General features: G+C 43.3%; 1 protein-coding gene across 6 annotated transcripts in view; it reads right to left on the bottom strand.

The window, feature by feature from the left end:
- COL16A1 (collagen type XVI alpha 1 chain) overlaps window positions 1-22,837 on the bottom strand; it is a 289,804-nt gene that overhangs the window by 254,049 nt on the left and 12,918 nt on the right. For all 6 annotated transcript variants that reach the window (XM_081962316.1, XM_081962321.1, XM_081962318.1 and 3 more), the window contains exon 2: window positions 19,769-19,883. In XM_081962316.1, coding sequence (XP_081818442.1) covers window positions 19,769-19,856 — 88 coding nt within the window. In that variant the 5' untranslated portion in view covers window positions 19,857-19,883. The remainder of the gene's footprint in view (window positions 1-19,768; window positions 19,884-22,837) is intronic.

The following is a 22,837-nucleotide window of genomic DNA, read 5'->3' on the forward strand; positions in this document are numbered from 1 at the left end:
AACTGTAAAATATTTCAGGGCAGGAAGAATTTGGAGGAGAAATACATAGAGAAGGATCAGGAAGTCAGGAGAGGGTCAAAATGTCCACATAATATGCAATCAAAGCCCCATCCTTTAAACAGAGAATGGAAGGGCGATAAAGAGAGGGAAAGAGAGAGAAAGGAGACAGGAGAAGGAAATAGAAGAGAGGGAAAGAGTAGGAGAGAGGGAAGGTGTGGAAAGAGAGGAGAGGAGAGGGAGAGAGCAAGGGGAAGTAGAGAAGAGAGAGAGGGTAGAGAGAAGAAAGAAGGTAGGGAGGAGAAGAGGGGGAGAGGAGGAGAACTGAAGATGAAATAGACTGTAATATGGTGTATGGAAAGCAGAAGAGCAAATAAAAATTGAAGAGGCTTAAAGGCAAAAGGAATTGATATATTATTGAATACTCAAAAAATGCTTGTTAAGATGTACTGGTATATTTTGGATTATATTATATGTATCATAAAAAAACTTTTGACCAACCCCCCTCTCCCATCCTTTGCACAGTTATTGTCACCATTTGGACAATTGTACATTGACTTTTTGGAACTTTTCCAAAAAGATGAGAAGAGAAACAGCGTGTCGGGGTCGGGAATGACAATTAAGGTCAGTGTTCTGTGTCACTCTGCCCCGTATGACATATAATTCTGGCCACTTTATGATAACTTTTTAAAGACTTTTATTGTTAAAAGAAAAAAAACGGATATGGTAAAATCATCTTGGCTATCACTCCGCCATACAGAGTATAACACAGATCTCCTGTGTATTCAATACCCATTACTATTTACTAAGTATATATATATATCCTTAACCTCTTCTACATGGTTACAATTACAGTTGCATAATGTACTGCCTACATTGCCTCTTATGTCAATCTATGCATCCTTGTGCTTGTTCGTTCCGACTTCCCTTCCTTCAACCACTGATAAAACCTACCCCAAATCTCATAGTACTCTGCTCTCCTTTATTCTTCAGTTCTAGCATCAGTCTATCACATTCTGCACAGACAAGTATTTTCTTTGTTATTTCCCTTTCTTTAGGTATGTTTCCACTCTTCCATTGTTGGACATAAACTTTTCTCACAGCTGTTATGTTATGTAGCGTTAAATATGTTAAAATAAGTCAGAACAATTAATCAGTGGAACAACTTGCCTCCAGAAGTTGTGAATGCTCCAACACTGGACGTTTTTAAGAAGATGTTGGATAACCATTTGTCTGAGTTGGTGTAGGGTTTCCTGTCTAGGCAGAGGTTGGACTAGAAGACCTCCAAGGTCCCTTCCAACTCTGTTATTCTATTCTATTCTATTCTATTCTATTCTATTCTATTCTATTCTATTCTATTCTAACCCTTTGCTTAAATCCTGTTTGATAATAGGAATATTTCTGGTTTCAGTTCCAATCTCTATCCAGTCATTTCTTCCAACCACCTTCCAATCTTTTGCCAAGCAGCAAAATGCTGGCCATTTTATGATGTCACCTAAACATGCTGTTCTGTAGCAACCACTTTATTTTATTTAGTAGATTTTTTATCTTGCCTTTATTATTTTATAAGTAACCCAAAAACTTACCTAATAGTTCCTCCCCCTCCTATTTTCCCTACAACAACAGTGCTGTGAGATGGGTTGGGCTGAGCGTGAGTGACTGGCTCAAGATCACCCAGCTGGCTTTAATTGCCTAAGGTGGGACTAGAACTCACCACCTCTTGGTCATTGGCTCAAACTAACCCAGCCAGATTTCATGTCTAGAATGCGTCTAGAACCAGAGGTGATATTCAGCCAATTCTGACAGATTCTGGAGAACCGGTAGTGGAAAATTTGAACCTGCAAATAGGCTGGCCCCGCCCCTGCTGCCCCCCAGCTGATCTTCTTTTGTTGCCCTGAACAGGAGAACGGAGCTGCAAAGCAGGTTAGTGGAGTGGGGAGGGAATGGGGATTTTGCAGTAACCTTCCCCTGCCACGACCACAAAGACACACCCACAAAGTAATGCCCATAGAACCAGTAATAAAAAAAATTGAATCTCACCACTGTCTAGAACACACAACTTCCTGGCTTCTGCTCCAGAACCTTAACCACTACACCAAACTTATTTTGCATCCCTATTCTATTAATTAGTTAATTAATTAATTAGGGAGACAGTGGCTCAGTGGCTAAGACACTGCGTTTGTCGATCAGAAAGATCAGCAATTCAGCAGTTTGAATCCCTAGTGCTGCGTAATGGAGTGAGCTCCTGTTACTTGTCCCAGCTTCTGCCAACCTAGCAGTTCGAAAGCATGTAAAAATGCAAGTAGAAAAATAGGGACCACCTTTGGTGGGAAGGTAACAGCGTTCCATGAGCCTTCGGCATTGAGTCATGCCAGCCACATGACCACTGAGACATCTTCGGACAGCGCTGGCTCTTCAGCTTTGAAATGGAGATGAGAACCGCTCCCTAGAGTTGGGAACATATGTGTGAGGGGAACCTTTACTTTATGTGCTGTACTAAAAAGGATTAAAGTGTGAGCCCCTTTCAAAAAGTGACATATGGCAATTGGCTTTAATAGGGTAGCTTTTATCTCAGTGGCAACTATTGGCATCCCTTCCTCCCCTGTTTAATTTTTCTGTCTTATCTCCTATCGACTGAATCCACATGCTGCTTTGGCAACCATTTCCTCGACTTTCTAGAACTTTTTGGAAAATACCAAGAATGATAAACGTGTGTGTACTAACGCATGCCCTTTCAAAATGCTACCAGTTTCAAGTACCGAGCGAGGAGGGGATGGAGATTAAAGTAAAGAGAGAGAAAAAAAACTCAGAGTGATGGAATATCTCAACACAAAAGACATAGCTGCTTTCTCCATTACAAAATACAAAGCCCCATTGAAATGTAAGAATGGGATTGTAGCTCTGAAAGCAAGGATGAATGGGAAAGAAGCATAAATTTCCCAACACATAAAATGTTTTCTGCATTCTGGCCCACCAGATGTATCTGGGAGGTTTGCACAGTAGACAGGAGGAATATAGCTCTCTTCAGATTTTTCTTGATCCCTAGCTACTGCTCCCTTTCACACAACTGAAGGGAAACAAGCGTGATGCCTGAAATGCAGAGACTGATTTAAAACAACAACAGGCAAAATTTAAGGTTGGGGGCATCTAGTCCGTTGCAATTATTCCCTTTTGTCTCTCTTTAGGAAGGCTTCCTTGAATTTTTCAGCAGCTCATGATCACGCAAACACATTGTTAGATATATAATAAGCCTAGATAGGAAGCTATTGTGCTGGGCTGGCACTAGAGGTGGGTAATGGAGAACATCTGCAAAGGCGCATGGTTTTCAGTGAGCATCACTGATCAATAACGTCCCTTGCCCAGGCTTTAAAAAGGGACTCCACAAGTATGAGAAGAGTAGGCGAAAAATGTTGGTGTCATTTCTCTTGTCCTTCTTCTCTAAAACAAATCCTGACTGGGACATAGAGGAGAACAAACCTGGAAACAGAAGGGAAGGAGAGCAGATCCATGGAGGGAATCTTGCCTGATCAGAGTCCTGAGGGGTATCAATATAAGAAGGAGCTTCAATGCATCTCCCAACCAGAGAAAAGTAGCAAGAAATAAACTGAAGAAGGAACACAGTTTATATACATGCGGACTTCAACTCTTAGAATTCTGCAGCTAACATGTAAGCCAGGGGTGTCCAAACTTGGTAACTTTAAGACTTGTGGACTTCAACTCCCAGAATTCCCCAGCCAGCAAAGCTGGCTGGGGAATTCTGGGAGTTGAAGTCCACAAGTCTTAAAGTTGCCAAGTTTGGACACCCCTGATGTAAGCTGTACCATTGTGTGGAATTCTGGGAGTTGAAGTCCACGTCTCTTAAAGTTGCCACGGTTGAGAAATATTATTCTAAGCAACGTGATCAGGTCACAACAGAAAATTTGTAGCAGCGCTTCGAAATGTCAATTGGTTCTCCTGAATGTCACGTTTGCTTCTTCCTCGCTGTCCTACCTTCCTCGCTAAAACTCCTTTCCTACACTTCCTTCATGAACATCTGAACAGAGAGCCAACACCATTGTTCACTCTCTTTACTTATTTCCATTCATTTATTTTACGCAAGCAAAGGATAACTCACTTTCTCATCTGCTGCACTCAAGGTATATGTCCTTTTTAAAAAAAAGTAATCTGCAAAAGAAAAGACAATAACCCTTTATTATAAAAATCAATAAAGATGTAGCCGAAGGAAAAACAAAGCAAAGCAAACCCAACTCTCAAACACTGACAGGTCTTGGAAAATGACCCCTTTCATGCTTGATTAAATTGGGGGCAGATTTGCTTTGCTGCTTTGTTCCCAGTCCATCCGCGATTTCTCCCTATAGCAAGCATGGGCACGGCAACACCTGGGCTTTTGTGGAGGATGAAGATCTTCTTCTTGTTGTTGTTACTTTGAAAACAGCTGCTGATGCAACACAAAGCCGTAAGGGGGAGAAAACACAAACAGGGCAGCATGCAAGAGGCGTCTGCTGTTTACAGCAATCTTTAGCCAATTAAAAAAATAACAGGTCTGTAAGTCATGAAGGATGGAATGTCTGTTTTATATTCTGCCAGCAAACAAAGAAGAGTTTCAGGGGACTGAATGGAGTAAAAGAACCTATGTCCTTATATGGGGGACCTATTAGTCCATGATAGCTAAAAATGGGGAGTTTGCTAGGAACTTTTCCAACTAACCCTAACCCCAATTCTATTAAAGGTCATAGCTCACAAAAGCTTTAATAAACTGAATTAGTCAGAAAAGACATTACCAGACTTCTGTTCTGATCGAGGCTTCCCAAGAGCATGGAGCAAACTCCTTGTCCCGACAAAAAACCCTTTTATTGATTTACTATGAATTCTGTTCCTTTACATCCACTGAAGTATTTCAAGGGAGGATTTACAGTCACAGACCTTATCTAGTTTGGAGAGCTGACAGGCCGATAGCTGCAAAACTTGGCAAGGAATCTCGGAGAGTCACTAACCAATTAAGCAAATTAATTGTCTCCTGCAAACTCCACTCCCCCTTCACTCCTCTTTTATTTTCTCTGGGATGGGCCATTCATTGTCCACTTGTGGCCTTACTCCCAAGTTGACCCTTGTTCTTTAGATGTTCCCTTCGTCTGGCAACTCTCTGCATGCACACATTGGGAACAGGCTCCAGCTGTTTGTCTGCCTCACTGATGTCTGACTCTGAAGGCAGGTGATAACTGGCATACGGCTCTGGCCCCATCTCTGCCTCCGATGCAGAGCCCTCATCAGAGCCTTCCCCAGACTCCAGGACTGGTCCATATTCCTCCCCAACCTCCCCACTGTCCAAATCTGCTGCCAGCTCTGTAAGCCACTGGTGGGCCACAACAGAAACATTCTTCTGTGGTTATCCTCCATGCCACGCTGGCAGGCCACAACAACTCCTTGGACATCAGTTGTAGTAACAGGTAGGGCAGGGATAGCTACTACACCATTTTATAGCCATGTTTGAGGCCAAAGTCTCAAGGACCAGGTTTCAGACATGTAGAAAGTCCTGCCTAATTAACCAACGGAATTTCTCACCAGGATACTGTATGGTGGTAGTGATCCAGTAAGTTTAGAAGGTAAGAATAATGGACTGTGAGAATAGCCTTGAGGAATAAGAATACAGAATAACAGAATGGGAAGGGACCTTCCAACTAGAACTACAAAAGAAAGCAAAGGTAATAGTAATAGGTGCCTTGGGTGCAATCCCAAAACAACTGGCGCACCATTTGAACATCACTGGCATTGACAAAATGACCATCAGTCAATTGCAAAAGGCAGCTTTACTTGGTACAGCTTACATCCTGCGAAGATGCCTCTCATACCTTCAAACATCCACATCTAACTATCCCAGGTCCTTTGGAAGGACTCGATAGTGGGCAAAAATGCCAAATCTAGCCTGAACATCCAGCAGATTATGGTGTGATGAACCATAATAATAAACATTCGGTGTAACCCATACCAACAAAAGTTCTTTTTTTCAAAGTTAAAGGGGTCTTGAGAGCAAAAATGTAATGCTGCTATAGAGAATCAGAGAGATGACAAGAATCCTTATATATACGCAAGGTGGGCTGGGCCATTCTTTAATTCCTGTGAAGCAGGTAGTCCTTGACGCACAAAAGTACATTTAATGACCATTCAAAGTTAAAGAGCACTGAAAAGTGTGACTTATGACCATTTTTTTACTCTTATGACTGCTGCAGCATCCCCATGGTCACATGATCAAAACTTGAGCCCTTGGCAGCTGGCTCCTATTTAGGAGAGTTGCTGTGTCCTGGTGTCACATGATCACCTTTTATGACCTTCTGACCAGCAAAGTCAATGGAGAAGCCAGATTGACTTAATAACAGTTTTACTAACTTAATAAGTGCAGTGATTCACTTAACAACTGTGGCAAGAATGGCTGTAAAATGGGAGGAAGATTTACTTAACAACTGTCTCCATTAGCAACAGAAACTTTGGGCTCAATTGTGGTCATAAGTGGAGAACTACCTGGATTCAGAATGGACTCATGCAAACACAAACCTGGGTCACTGGGACATAAGAAGGGAGGGAAGTAAACCCCAGTCTTGCAAGATTCTGTTATGATGCATCACAATGTTTTTGATCTGGTCCACTCCAGGGGGGCAACAATCCTTTGCAGGACAAAATCCTTTGCAGACCTAAGTACACAAAATTATCTGCTATAATGCCCTACCTGTCAATGACTACTTCAGCTTCAACCGCAACAACACACGAGCACACAATAGATACAAACTTAAGGTAAACCGCTCCAAACTCAATTGCAGAGAGTACGACTTCACCAACAGAGTGGTCAATGCCTGGAATGCTCTACCTGACACTGTGGTTTCTTCCCCAAACCTCCAAAACTTTAACCTTAGACTGTCTACTGTTGACCTCACCCCATTCCTAAGAGGTCATTAGGGGCGTGCATATGCACACCAGTGTGCCTACGGTCCCTGTCCTACTGTCCCCTTTTATTTGTACCCATTTCCTGTGTTCTTATTCATCTTTATCCTTATTCCTGTTGTCTTGTACATGAGTGACAAACTAAATAAAAAATAAAATAAAATAAAATAAAATAATAAAATAAAATAAAATAAAATAAAATAAAATAAAATAAAATAATATAATATAATATAATGTAATGTAATGTAATGTAATGTAATATAATAATAAAATAAAATAAAATAATAAAATGAAATTAAATGAAATAATAAAATGAAATTAAATGAAATAATGAAATAAAATAAACTAAACAGGGAGGCTGCTATTGATCTGTTTCTCCCTTTCCCTGAAATCTGGGGAAGTTGATTGAACCCCTTGATAAATTCTGCAGTATTCCTTCAACCGTCAGGGCTGAAAAAAATAGCGACTTTACTCTTAGTTAGCTTAAGCTTTGAGTCATTCCAGGCGTTCTGCTTGAATCAAAAGCCCATTCAGTCTAATGGAGGGTTCAGTGAGCTGCAGGAGCACAGGAAATGAGCTAATTCAAGGACCAGGCTAAGTACATTGTTGAAACCTAGCTATTTAATTTAAAGCATTCCAGGCGAAGATCTGAATGTTCTCTTTTGTCACCAGGCAATCCTCAAAATGTTCTACAGCTGCCTTGGCTGTCCATTTTTCCATTCAAACCTCCAGGGATAATATTGTGAGGAAATCCCTCTTGTGGTATTTGTGCCACGCTCCATGGGGAGTCGTGTCCTTGAAAGTAGGTTAAGAACATCTCTTTTCCCCTGGAGAAGTTCAGAGCAACTATCTACTCCATTTCTCTGCCCAGAAATTTGGGGGAGAGAACTTGAAAAGGCCATCTCTGCGTGCAACCAAGGGGTCCAGATGGACTTTTTAATGTGCAACGGCAGATGGTCCTTTGCAGCAATTTTACAAACCCTCCAGATAACACCTGTTTTCTCTACTCCACAGCCCCTGTTTTAGCACGCCTCCTCCTGCCTCTTATCTAAATGGGGATAATTCATTTGAATTGAAGCAAGTCACGGCTGACCTTTCGAATTCTGCGGGCAGAGAAAAAGTGGTGATTGAATTTTTCCCACATTGTTTTCATAGGATGGAGAATTCTCCAACCATTTCTCCAATGTAGCATTCCCGCTTAGCAAGGACAGCCGCAGGGCCACTGAGGGTAGGAGATGGGTTAGAGGAAGTCCCCCTCCCACTGTTCCATTTGGGGAATGAGTGGAAGGGCCCTGGCCAATTAAGACACCAATACAGTGCCCCCCCCCAACTTTTGGCTACCAGGGATCCGGTTCCATGGAGAGAGGTTTTTCCATGGACCGGAGGGGGAGGGGGAGCATGGTTTCACGTGCTGCCTGCAACCCACGGATGGTGCTTTTCTTGTTTGCGTGGCCTGATTCCTGGCATGCTGCAGATTGGTGCCGGTCCAGGGACTGGGGGTTGGGGACCCCAGAATCATGGTGAAGTAAAAATCAGGACATTCACACATGCTGCTTGGCTACCTTGATGCTAAAGCAGTGCAACAAGATTTCATTGCATGTATGTACCGTATTTTTCAGAGTATAAGATGCACCACAATATAAGACGCATCAAGATTTTGAAGAGGTAAATTTTTTTAAAAAAGGTTTTTGCACACTGCAGGCCTCCCAAACCTGCTGCACACCACTTTTTTTGTGAGTTTGAGAAGCCTGCAAAGTGGTCCTGAGGGCTGGGGACAAAAAGGAGCAAAAAACAGCCCATTTTTTTGCAAAAAAAAAAAAACCAGGGCATGCATAGGCTTTGGGAGGCTTGTGGAGTGCTCCTGGGGGTTGGGGGAGGGCAAAAACAAGCCAAAAATGGCCTGTTTTTTTGCTCATTTTTGCTCTCCTGAGCCCCCAGGAGCACTTTGCAGGCCTCCCAAACCCTCTGCACGTCTATTTTTGCGAACAGGGGTGGGGTTTTGGGAGGCAAAAAATGCTGTATTTGGTGTATTAGCTGCACCCAGATTTTCACCCTCTTTGTTTGGGGGGGGGGGGGAAAGGTGCATTTTATACTCCAAAAAATACGGTATGTATGAATAAATGTATGTATGTATGTATGCATGCATGCGTGTATTAAATTTCTATGCCACCATCTCCCCTACAAGGTGAGCAGCTTACAAATTACAGGAACAAGTGAAAAATAATTATAATATTAAAAGGAGCCAACATTAAGATATTATTAAAAACTGCCCTAAAAATCACGCCTAGAGCCTTTGGGGAAATCGCAGGGGTCAGCACCCCTGAAGTGTGATGGATGAGCCTCCCCTGAGAAAATCCCCTTCATGATCATGGTATCTTCCCTGCCAGGTAAGTACAGGTAGTCCTCAACTTACAACAGTTCATTTAGTGGCTGTTCAAAATTACAACAGCACTGAAAAAAGTGACCAATGACTATTTTTCACACTTAATGGCCGTTGCAGCAGCCCCATGGTCACTTAGTCAAAATTCACATGCTTGGCCCCTGACTCATATTTATGACGGTTGCTATGTCCCAGGGTCATGTGATCTACTTTTGCAACCTTCTAACAAGCGAAGTCAATGGGGAAGCCAAATTCACTTAACAACTGTGATGCTCACATAACAATTGCAGTGATTCACTTAGCTGTGGCAAGAAAGGTCATAAAACGGGGCAAAACTCACCTAACAAATGTCTCACTTTTGGAAGAGAAATTTGTTGGTCAATTATGGTCGTAAGCCAAGTGTTGGGTCTAATTTGACTCACGGAAATTTATCTAGGATCCCCTTCTCAAAATCAAGTGTCCGAAGTATATTTTCAGTCATCAGAATGAAATAAAGTCCAGAGAAAATGAAAAAAAGAGTCTAAATCAGCATCTTTCAGACTTGGCAACTTTCAGATGGGTGGGCGTCCTCTCTCAGAATTCTCTGGCCAGTGTGCTGGGGTGTGAAGTCCACCCATCTTTTCAAGCCAAGTTTGAAAAACACTGGTCTGCATTAAAAAAAAAAACACCTAAAAGCTTCAGTTTATAGAGGAGAACTTTGTCAATGATGCTAGTCATTTTTTCCTCGGGGCTTCACCCCTTCTGACATGGCTTCCTTCCCCAGCTCCAGTATTGTCAATTTTGTTTGTGTGTTGTTGCACAGATGCACTCTAGCTCATAACTCTCACCCTTGGGAGGGGAGAGAATGGGAAGCTGTGTGAGATGGGAGGAGGGCAGAATAAATATTGGGAAGATAAAGCATCCCTTTATGATTTAAGACCTAGAACCAAAAACAAAAAAAAACACACACACAGCCAGGTTTTCAGCAGCAAAATATGGAGCTGCCACGAAATGTACAGATACTGTATTGCGGATCTGACAGGAAGAACGGATGTGAGAAAAGATCCGCGATACATTCAGTGAGGAGGGAGGGAGGCCAGGTGGCAAATGGCCAACCCAATTAAAAAGAGTCTGGCAAAGCAAAACAAAATAAAAGCAAAAGTCAGGATCTGAAGCCATAAGCGGAGCTATTAGGTCCTCCTTTCCATCCTCCCCAGCTCAGGGAAGCAATTGAGACGATCTCAAGACTAGCAGGAACCACGGATGTGCTCGGAATAAGTACATCTGCTGCTGAGCAAAGACAGATGCACAAATGAGCAACGATGTGCAAGGAAGCAGAACGGATTGCCTCTAAGTTCATCTCTGCCTGCTCTCCCCTTCAGAGGGCCTGGCCTCTTAATACTAGCTCAGCTCTGCTGGCCCTGTCTAGCTCAGGCCAGGGGGCAAAACTGCAGATCAGAACTTTTTTGAGGGGGAGGGGGGATGGTAGCATGGAGGATAAGCACAGGAGAATGCTTCTGTTGAGGTCTACCAGCGGCCAGCTGAGCTGGCAGCAGATTAGGACAGTGAGGAGGTTGGGGAGGAACATGGGCCAGTCCTGGAGTCTGGGGAAGGGTCTGATGAGGGCTCTGTATCGGAGGCAGAGAGGGGCCCAGAGCTGTATGCCAACTATCAGCTGCCTTCGGAGTCGGATATCAGTGAGACAGACGAACAGCTGGAGCCTGTTCCCAATGTGTGCATGCACAGAGTTGCCAGACAAAGCGAACAGTTAAAGAACCAGAGTCTACTTTGGAGGAAGACCACAGTTGGACGATGAATGGCCCATCCCAGAGAAAATAAAAGAGGAGCGAAAGGGGAGTGGAGTTTGCAGGAGACAATTAGTTTGCTTAATTGGTTAGTGACTCTCCGAGATTCCTTGCCAAGTTTTGCAGATATCGGCCTGTCAGCTCTCCAAGCCAGATAAGGTCTGTGACTGTAAATCCCCCCTTGAAAGACTTTTCTGGATATGAATGAGCAGAATTCACAGTATATTGATAAAAGGTTTTTTTTGTCAGGACAAGGAGTCTGCTTCATGCTCTTGGGAAGTCTCGGTTTGAACAGCTTCCTTTTAAGATTTGGATTCTGCTAACCCCACAAGGTGCCCTCCCAATGGAGAATTTGCTGAGACATTTTGGGAAAATTGACACCTGTGGCACTACAACAATGCATAAAACCCCTTAGGATACACCAAAATATTTGCAAACTGAGAAGTGTGGCCTGATAACTTCAATTATTTATCCCACAATGTCCCTAAATGCCAAGCTACCAGGCCAAGGAGAATTTGAGAACCATCAACAATTAGATCTGAATGCCAACACTCCAGAAGATACAGGCTCAAGATACAGAAGGAGCTCAACAGACTGTCCCTATCTAAAAATTCAACAGTGAGAAAAGTAAGGTTCTGCATTTTTTTGCAGGCAAGAAAAAACAAATGCACGGGTACAGAATAGGTAGTAACTGCCTCAATAGTTGTAAGTGGGAGAGGGAAGGCAAGATGCTGCCACCAAATTGGTCTAAAATAGACTTCCTTAAGTCAAACCCAGATCCTGGTACTTCATGGGCACATCAATGATATAGAAATAGCTTGCTACTGTATTCTTCTAGCACTTTTTCTTAACTTCTCAACCCTGGGAAGAGGCAACATAGTTGACCACAGTTGGGATGAGAAGTTTGCTCCCAAAGTAGGAGTCTGGAGCACATAAAAGAGAAGCTGATCTTAGAAAGACATTGTTACTTATTTTGGCCAGCAGGAGACATAAAAGGTAAATGTAAAGGTTCCCCTTGCACATATGTGCTAGTCATTCCCGACTCTAGTGGGTGGTGCTCATCTCTGTTTCAAAGACGAAGAGCCAGCACTGTCCGAAAATGTCTTCGTGGTGATGTGGCCGGCATGACTAAACAATGAAGGTGCATGGAACGCTGTTACCTTTCCACCAAAGGTGGTCCCTATTTTTCTACTTGCATTTTTACATGCTTTCAAACTACTAGGTTGGCAGAAGCTGGGACAAGTAATGGAAGCTCACTCTGTTACGTGGCACTAGGGATTCGAACCACTGAACTGCCGACCTTTCTGATCAACAAGCTCAGGAGGCATGTGACACCTCAGAAATGTGGGCATGACAAGGATAACCTCTGTATCTGTCCACTCTGAGAGCTTAAGAAAAGGAAGATGGTCTATGAGCCTTCCACCAAAGCATATATAGACAAAGGCATCATTGGGTATTGTGTTGGGTGGCAAGCAGAATACCAAACAGGAACCACAATGATAGAAGAGAGGCTGGCCAGACAACCCCACCCCACCCGCACCCCACTGAGCCTCTGAGCAAATTGTTTTCAAAGGTCATTATGCACATTAAGAGCATGCCTAGAACTCTGAGCACAGTGTAGGGGCCGATTAATTGGGAAACTAGCATTTTCCCTGAAATGACTTCATGAGACACTGGAGTAGCTTCGAGTTATGATGAACGTTTGCTCAATATTTCAAGTGTAGGAAGAAAGAGAAGACAAGGGAGAGAAGAGGTGGAGGTAGCAGCATATACACTGGGTCTTCTAAACATATAGAACAACGGTTCTCAACCTGTGCATCAGGACTCCTTTGGGGGTTGAATGACCCTTTCACAGGGGTCACCTAACACCACCGGAAAACACATATTTTCAAAAAAATATGGAACACATAAAATAATTTTATGGTTGGGGCTCACCACAACATGAGGAACTGTATTAAAGGGTCGCGGCATTAGGAAGGTTGAGACCCACTGATATAGAACATGGAATCATAGGGTTGGAAGATTATACATCTTGGTCAAATGGTGATCCTGTCTATTTTTGAAAACTGTGTCCAGTGATGGAGCATCCACAACTCTGGGAAGAAAGTGGTTTCATTGATTAATGGTTTTCACAGTGAGGAAATTTCTCCTTACTTCTAGGTTGGATGTATGCTTAATAAGCTTCCTCCATTACTTCTTGTCCTGCCTTCTGGTACTTTGGAGAATGAGTTGACTGTGAGAATCTCTCAAGTACTGAAAGACAACTATCTTGTCATCTCTAATTCTTCTCCTCAATAGGCTTGACTCAATAGGCTCCCTCAATCATTCATCTTATGATTTAGCCTCTAGTTCCTTTATCATCTTGGTTGTTCTTCTCTACACACTTTTTAGGGACTCAGCATCTATTTTTGTATTGTACTGACATGTCCCTTTCTAGCTGGATTTACACAGCATGACAGGTGCTTTTACTTAATGTCTAAATTGGCTAGTATTAATGTTGGTTAGCTTCTGAAGATCAGCTCCGTACATGAACTTATGTGCTGGGTTTATTTTTTTGATGACTGCAGGTGAGAACATCTCCCTGACCTAGTTTGAGCTTGGAAGCTAAGCAAGTCAGGCCAGGTCAGGGGTCAGCAATCCACGGCTCTGGAGCCTCATGTGGCTCTTTCATCCCTCTGCTGCGGCTCCCAGTTGCTGGTCAGCTCCACAATTGATAGGGCTTTCAGTTAGGACAGGTAGAGGAAAAAGGACGCCACGCTAGGAGGAGACTCTATGAAGAACCAGACTTCTGGTCAGCTCCAGAATCGAACAGGGGGTTTCCGGTTAGGACCTTTGTAGCTCTGAGTATTTAAGGTTGCCGACCCCTGGGCTGGGTCAATGCTTGGATGGGTAGCTTCCAGTAAATTGCAAGGCTGAAAATTCCAATGAGATATCAAAAGGCATTCTAGTAAATAACCACTGCCAGCCTGTTAAGCATTGTAGAGAAGAAAATGAAATGAATATATTAATATAGATTCATGCTGGCTGGGGAATTCTGGGAATTGAAGTCCACATATCGTAAAGTCCCCAAGGTTGAGAAACACTGCATTATGCATTTACAAGGTCTGAATCTCAAATTCAGCCTTTCTCGTTGCAAAACACAAAGCAGGCAGGCTTCCCTGTTAAGATACATCATCCTTCTTTAGTCTTGCCACAGCCTTTGGGTTTTTCACATTGCCCCTAGCACAAATTCACTGCTTATGTGATGCACACCTGCCATGTGACCCTGTACCATTCCAAAGGAGCAGAATTGCACACTCAGAGGCTTCCCAACAAAAACGGGTCGTCTCCAGACTTGATAGAAGCACCTCCTTGATAGGAAATGGAGTTGAGGATCAGATGGAATTGACAGCTGAGGTCACCACACTTTGGAGCCCAGGCAAGGTGCCAGCAGCCCCTCGCCAGTTTGCCAGCATCTCTCGTGGTGGCCTGCAGCAAAGCGCCAGGAGCTGTTCGGGCTGCTATCTGTCAATGAGAAACACTGCTGAGCTAGCAGCTCCAAAGGAGCCTTCTTCCTGTCAATCAGAACTGGCAACAGATTAGTTCAGCAGCTGGCCAAGGTCTACATCAGAGGCAGGGAATCATTTTGTGGTTTGGAGGGTTTTCTTCATTTTTTTCCTTCTGAGGGTTGCAGCAATGACGTCACCCAACTGGCAGGAGTTAAAACATTCACTCATTTCCAGGGCAGATCTGGGGTTTGATAAAGTTTTAAAGGAGCCCTTATTTTAATACCAGGGGGAGGGTGTTTGGAGTCACGCCACTGAAAAATCGATGTTATGCCACAGCTCCTCCATAACACAATCTGGAGTGTTCTGGGGTGATCCATATGTTCACATCTGGTATATATTATACAACTGGGAGCTGCCCTTCTAGTACTAGAGGCAATGGAGAAAGCCCAGCCATTGACACCTTTTAACCAGTGGTGACATTCATTTTTTTTTACTACTGGTTCTGTGGGCGTGGCTTGGTGGGCATGGCAGGGAAAGGAAACTGTAAAACAGAGGTTTTCAAACTTGGCAACTTTAAGACTTGAGAACTTCAACTCCCAGAATTCTCCAGCCAGCTGGGAGTTGAAGTCCACAAGTCTTAAAGTTGCCAAGTTTGGGGACCCCTGCTGTAAAATCTCAGTTCCCACCCCACTCCAGGGGAAGGAAACTGCAAAATCCCCATTTCATCCCCACTCCAGGGGAAGGATACTGCAAAATCCCCATTCCCTCCCCACTCCTGGGGGAAGGATACTGCAAAATCCCCATTCCCTCCCCACTCCAGGGGAAGGATATTGCAAAATCCTTATTCACTCCCCACTCTTGGGGGGAGGATATTGCAAAATCTCCATTACCTTCCCACTCTTGGGGGAAGGATACTGCAAAATCTCCATTCCCTCCCCACTCTTGGGGGAAGGATATTGCAAAATCCCCATTCCCTCCCCACTCCAGGCGAAGGATATTGCAAAATCCTTATTCACTCCCCACTCTTGGGGGGAGGATATTGCAAAATCTCCATTACCTTCCCACTCTTGGGGGAAGGATACTGCAAAATCTCCATTCCCTCCCCACTCTTGGGGGAAGGATATTGCAAAATCCCCATTCCCTCCCCACTCCTGGGGGAAGGATATTGCAAAATCCCCATTCCCTCCCCACTCCAGGCGAAGGTTACTGCAAAATCCCCATTCCCTCCTCATCAGCTGGTACTCGGGAAGTGAAGAATAGATGGGGGCGGGGCCAGCCAGAGGTGGTATTTGCCTGGTCTCTGAACTACTCAAAATTTCCACTACCGGTTCTCCAGAACCTGTCAGAACCTGCTGGATTTCACCCTTTCTTTTAACTCTACATAATACAGAACAGAATACCAGAATGCAAAGTAAGAAACTTGGAATGAACCTTGGAGGTCTTCTAGTCCAACCCCATGCAGGAGATATTTACCCTTCGCTATACATGGCTGTCCAGTCTCTTCTTAAAAACGTCCGGTGATGGAGCACCCACAACCTTTGGAGGCAATTTGTCCCACTGATTAGTTGTTCTCACTATCATATAATTTCTCCTTAATTCCAGGCTGGGTTTCAATTTACTTTGGGTTCTCTTTGAAATTGCCTGAATGTTCTTGGGGAATTGACCTTCTTTGGAAGAGGCATGGCACACAAGTGTTTAGCATTCACTTCAAGTTTTGGCTACCAAACTTCATGGGAGCTCTGCATTTCCCTTTTTCTGGAATGATTCATTGCTGGTTTTCCATTTTGGTCAGCTGAGCACAGGAGCCGAGAGAATGAGATCTAGGCCCAGGGGTCAATTTGAGAAGATTGACTATCCGTGGTGCTTTCCAATGTGCTTTTCAAATGCTCAGTGGCATTTTCTCTTTGATTGTTCTTTGAAGATTCGAGCATGGAGCTCCGTGGTTCAAGTATTACTTTAATGACCTCCAGCACCTTCCTCTCCCTTTCTTTCTTATTTCAATTGGGCCCACGTTTCCATTCCGTGCTTCCTTGGGGCAGAACTTCTTGTTCTCATAGTTTTTAACAGTATTTTTATTTTATAGCCAATGACCGGCTTGCACTCTATAAAACACCATGAGTGCTAAGAGCGCTATATAATTGCATCCAGTCATTAAGCCATGATGAGCTCTATCCTAAATTAGGCCTAGTCCATCAATTCCACATGCTTTGGAAAAAAAATAAAAGCGGCTGAAACTCAATTCCCATTCTTTAGAGGTAGCAGGAAAGAAAACCTTTTTAATCCTTGATTTTAAGAAAATGTTAGTCTCCATCAAGTTGAGCTTGACTGCTAGACAATTACAGAAGGGAATTTGGGCACCACTTGGAAGTGTTTTGTCCCTGCCATAATCCAGAATCTTTTTCTACTTTCAATCTATTCTATAGTCTTGATTCCTGGTAGAACCCAGAAAATTGGTGAATCCTGCTGCAACTGTCCTTGAAGTAAAGGTAAAGGTTCCCCTCGCACATATGTGCTAGTTATTCCCGACTCTATGGGGCGGTGCTCATCTCCCTTTCAAAGCCAAAGAGCCAGCACTGTCTGAAGAAGTCTCCGTGGTCATGTGGCCGGTATGACTAAATCTAGAAGGCGCACGGAGCGCTGTTACCTTCCCACCAAAGGTGGTCCCTATTTTTCTACTTGCACTTTTACATGCTTTCGAACTGCTAGATTGGCAGAAGCTGGGACAAGTAATTGGAGCTCACTCTGTTACACTGCACTAGGGATTCGAACCGCTGAACTGATTACTTTTCTGATCGACATGCTCAGTGTCTTAGTCACTAAGCCACCGTATATCCCATATGCTCCTTTTTTAAAAACAGGTTTCTGCTGGGGGGGTGGACCCTGACATTGGTGCAGGAATACCCTTAAGAATTGTTGATTTGTGTACCCTCTTTCTGTGTGATTTGATTTCCTATGACCATTAAAGGGCAGTGTGAGTCCCAAGAAACCAAGAATGACATGAGAAGTTACTTCTAATTAGGGTTTTTTTTTTCTATTGCTGCTCTCCTATAGACAGAATCTTGCCAAACTAAAGTACTTATCTGTACAACCATTACATATACCATGCAAACTACTTTGGAAGGGGGGATTCACCTTTGCCCTTTTCCTGCATATCAAAGTTTCTAAACTTCTTTGTCTCTTTGCTCCCTGGGAAGGAGCCCTTCTGTCAGGCACAAAGAATCAGGATCGTTCATAAGGTTGTAGCCTAGAAGATTTATTCAAGCCTATACACAAGAATCTGGACAACTAAGGTTCAACACTAAATTGCTGCCAGATAAGGGCCAATGGCATTCAGGAAGGTTTGGGTTTCTTGTGGCAATGTAAGAACTCTAAACTGATGATGCACTTACTCCATCCTCCAGCTCTACCTACTCTCCTCTTACACTCTGCTTCCTGCAACTCTGGACTATATTCTACCACATCAGGACAATTAAATAAGTCACTGCTAAGTGACCTCTCCAATTCATAGTACTCGCTAAAATGAGTCTATTGCTGGTCCTATTTAAAACCACTTCATCACAATAATTCTCAATCATGCCAACAATCAAGATATTACCTTCTGTAAGTAGTCAAAGTTAAGAAATAGTCACTGCAAAGATTCCATGAATGCTACTTAATTGTTGTAGGATATCTCAACAGGATCTTGGAAACTTGTTTGTTTCACCCTTTCACAAAATTCTAAATTCCTTTACAGGTAAAGGTTCCCCTCGCATATATGTGCTAGTTGTTCCTGACTCTAGGGGGTGGTGCTCATCTCCATTTCCAAGCCAAAGAGCCAGCGCTATCCAAAGACATCTCTGTGGTCATGTGGCCGGCATGACTAAATGTCAAAGGCGCACGGAGTGCTGTTACCTTCCCATCAAAGTTGCTTCTTATTTTTCTACTTGCATTTTTTACATGCTTTTGAACTGCTAGGTTGGCAGAAGCTGGGATAAGTCACGGGAGCTCACTCCGTCATGCGGTGCTAGGGATTCGAACTGCCGAACTGTCAACCTTTCTGATGGGCAAACACAGCGTCTTAGCCACTAAGCCACCACGTCCCTCCTTTACAGGTACCTCCTTTTAATGACAGAAGTTTTGGGATGACTGGGGCTCAGAGCCACAAGCCAAAAAACAGAAGCAGCAAAGACACGGCTGCTTTAACAAAGGGAGAGGGGAAGGAGAGCCGGTGCTAATGAGGGAGGGCGGAAGGTCCCGAATTTGGGCCCAGAGTTGCCAAGAGGAAAACTGGCTCATGCAGGTAGTCCCTGAAGTTATGACTACATCTGGACCTGCTTTGCAGATGTAACCCATGATGCTCACAAGTAAGGCACCTACATGATTTTATGGCCATTTTACTAGCAGTCGTAAAGTGACTGCTGCCAAAAGTCTGAATCCATTCCCCCAAATGGGTATGCTTTTCCAGAAATTGGCAAAAAAACAACAACCCACAGGAAGCCAGCAAGAAATGTTGCCAATTGTCAACCTGGGACAATTATGGTGGAATCAATAGTAATTGTGAGCTGGTTGTCGAGCACCCAAAATGTAATCACAGGGAATGGGCACCATGTTTTACAACAGCCGGGAGTGCTTGATGGGCTGTATACCCAAGGCTGCCAAGACTGTTCGAACTCTGAAGGGTCATTAAATGATTGGTCATAAGTCAAGGACTACCTGTAGTTTTCTCCCTCCTAAATTCACATCCATTCAATTTTCGGAATGTGCAAATACAGAGAGTTCAGATATATTTTTCAGCTGCCCCTCATTCTATTTGTGCAGCTGGCATCTTAATAAATAGCAGAGCTCTGCTTTCATTCATTTAAAGCCAAACATTTTTCCAAGGAAGTTCCTGGCTTCAATTTTGTGTCTGCCTGTAAGGGTACGTCTGCATGTTCATGTACAAACTGGTACAATGGCCTGCAGCTATAGAAGAGAGGCACCCATCTGAATTTAAGCTGCATTTAAGATGTGCAAAGGTGAATACCCACCATGTGCCAAGAAATTAGTCTTTATCAGGGATCTGAACTGCACGGGCACTGATTTCACTCATTAATAGTAGAATTGATTTGCTCTGGACAGCACCCTCAGAGCAATCAATCTTTAGCCTGTTACGACATTGGGCTCTCTGGGTCCCTGATCTCTCCCCACTGCCACTGTAACTCCCTTACCTTCTTGAAATGCCGGCAGCTTCCGTCCTCTGCAGCTCTCAAAGAAAACGCCCAGCAGGTACAAAGCGGAAAACAGGGCCCTCCACATTGTCGGTCACGGTCTGTGATCTTGTACCTAAGGAAGGAGAGATTCCGTTGAGTTGAGAAGATCGATGTACCAGAACAGCTGAATCAGGATATGCCATGAATAGAACAATAATCCCCCTTTTTGCATGCAATTATCCCAGATCAATGACAATAAAGATTATACTTTTACTTATCTTTCCCCACCCAGGTAAGCAACATTGATTAGTAGCATTTAGCAGATATTCAAGGCATCAATCTAGGGAATTTTCTTAGGGCAGAACAGGAGAGTCCATTAATTGAACAAATACGTCTTGTTGCCCTGACTCAGTTTCCAGACAATTGTACCTGGATGAGTGAGAGTCTTCACTGAAATATTGGCAGAGATTTGGGGGGAAAACCCTGAGATTGGTGCAGGAATACCCTTAAGAATTGTTGATTTGTGGACCCCCTTTCTGTGTGATTTGATTTCCTAAGACCATTGAAGGGCAGGTGTGAGGCCCAAGGAACCAAGAATGACATGAGGAGTTACTTCTAATTAGTTTTTTTTATTGCTGCTCGCCTATAGACAGAATCATGCCAAACTAAAGTACTCATCTGTACAATTATTACATATACCATGCAAACTGCTGGAGGACGGGGTGGGGTGGGGGATGGTCATCTTCCCCCTTTTCCAGCATATCAAAGTTTCCAAACTTTTTTGTCTCTTTGCTCCCTGGGAAGGAGCCCTTCTGTCAGGCACAAAGAATCAGGATCATTCATAAGGTTGTAGCCTAGAAGATTTATTCAAGCCTATACACAAGAATCTAGACAACTAAGGTTCAACACTAAATTGCTGCCAGATAAGGGCCAATGGCATTCAGGAGGGGTTGGGTCTCTTGTGGCAATGCAAGAACTCTAAACTGATGATGCACTTAACTCCATCCTCCAGCTCTACCTACTCTTCTCCTACACTCTCCTTCTTGCGACTCTGGACTATATTCTACCACATCAGGACAATTAAATAAGTCACTGCTAAGAGAGTTGGCACAGTCCAAGGACTCTCTGTCTACTCAATTTCCCCTAAGCCATTTGGTCTCAGACTGAAGAAGCTTCAGACTGAAGAAGCTGCTTGGATAAGCAGTGGAACATCTCAAACCGACAAGAAAATAAGCCCAGTTACCATAACTCAAGTTCCAGACAGTAGACAAGAATTTATGGGGCTAACAAAATCTAAAAATCATACAAGCCAAACAATAACCGAATGACAAAATCTAGCAAGCTATGGTAATCAAGTACCTGCCTTCTCACTTTCTGTGTGTGTGCCCTTCAAAACAGATCAGGTTATAGATCTAATGCCATGTAGGAATCCAGTGTGATGTATCCTTTCCAATAAGGTCATAGAAAGAGAATCTTGCAAGTCTGGATGTGTTTCCCATCTTCATAAGAAGTTGGGAGGATCAGGTCTGAGAGGCTTTCTCAGGTTACAGTTTTGGACCAGACTCAAATTTTCTTTATCTGACCATTGTCTTGGTAATAGCTCTTTTGTCAGCATTCCAAATAGCACCCAAAAGTAAATCAGAGTCCAAGGCGAAGCATTCCTCAAAGTTTTAATTTATTAAGAGAGCCATGTTGGCACATCTGGGAAAACCCGAATCTGAAAGCTTCCCGGATTTCCCCACCCAGTTGAAAGTTCAAGATCTTGCCCCCACTCCCACAAGTCCATCACATGGCCCAATCTCCCACTGCCATGCTGGCAGTTCCACCCATCTAGTTCCGGTCTGGTGCAGAAATGCAGAGACAAAGGATGACCTTGGCTTTATAGAAAGAAATTTGTTATGGCTACATATCATCTAACTCCGTACAATCCCCCCTCCCATTTTCCCACAATAGTAAATGCATAGGAGAATAATAAAAAGTGTGGCAGGCCAAAGATCCAAAAGAAAAGATGGCTGAAGGCCTTACATCTTTCTGGTGTCCCTCAAAGCCATTCCTTTTACCCTCTTCATTGGGAGGGTTAGGGTTAGACATAAAAATGTCACAATAGCCAACCACATCAACCTCTACCCCCCCCCCTTTTACACATGTTTAAAGGGTGTGGGGCTTTGATTGCATGATCATGGCTGTCATTTTGGGATTCTTACCACCTCCCCCCCCCCCCGAAACATCTGGGAGCAATTCTCCTAAGGCCCCAGGTGTGGTAAAATTGTTCATTGGAACAGGAAACAAAAAACAAATGAAGGAAAAGTTTACATCGACCTAGCATATAATGAGATGGAAATGTTTCTACATATGCATGTAGTATGGGGTTGTTTAAAGAAGAAGCCATCTGGCAGCACCTTCTTGGAGACTTAAAAAGCTTCTTCTGCTGTGATAGGATGTGTGATGATTTAGTTTGCACCCTGTTTTGCAAAATTGAGCCCCTTTTATGTAGTAAACAAATTTGAATCCCACCACTGATGTGTATGTGTATGTATAGGTATTAATTGATTTAAGGAAATTCAGTGAACTATTTGGATCTTTTCAGAGTGAACGTTGAGAAGAAAGGTAGTTAAGGGTTTTGCACAGTGGTCAATTATAAATTTACAAAAAGAAAAATTGCGACCGACCTTCCTTCCTTCCGTCCTCTCTCTCTCTCTCTCTCTCTCTCTCTCTCTCTCTCTCTCTCTCTCTCTCCTTCTTTTTCTTTCCTTCCTTCCTTCTTTTTCAAAACTGAATGAAATCTGCAGGATTTGCTGCATTTTTGTTAAGATAGGGAATTTCAAATATCAAATTAGCAGTTGGAGGAAGTGATCTCCAACGGATTTCCAATATTCTTGAAGCACAGTTGATTCAAATTAGCTTTGAATCAGGGAAATGTCCAAAAGGAGCTGTAGTCTGACCCGCTCTAATTTTCTTTGGCTGTATCCAGAAGCACTTTGGCATTTTCAACGCATAGAGATTTTTCATATGATGAATTTAACACATTGCCGGAATATTATTCCGAGTTATATAAAGAACCACTTCCTTTGGCAAACATTGGGTAAG

This window comes from Natrix helvetica (genome assembly GCF_964273705.1).
Source record: "Natrix helvetica genome assembly, chromosome: 9".
In the NCBI taxonomy this organism is placed as follows: domain Eukaryota; kingdom Metazoa; phylum Chordata; class Lepidosauria; order Squamata; family Natricidae; genus Natrix; species Natrix helvetica.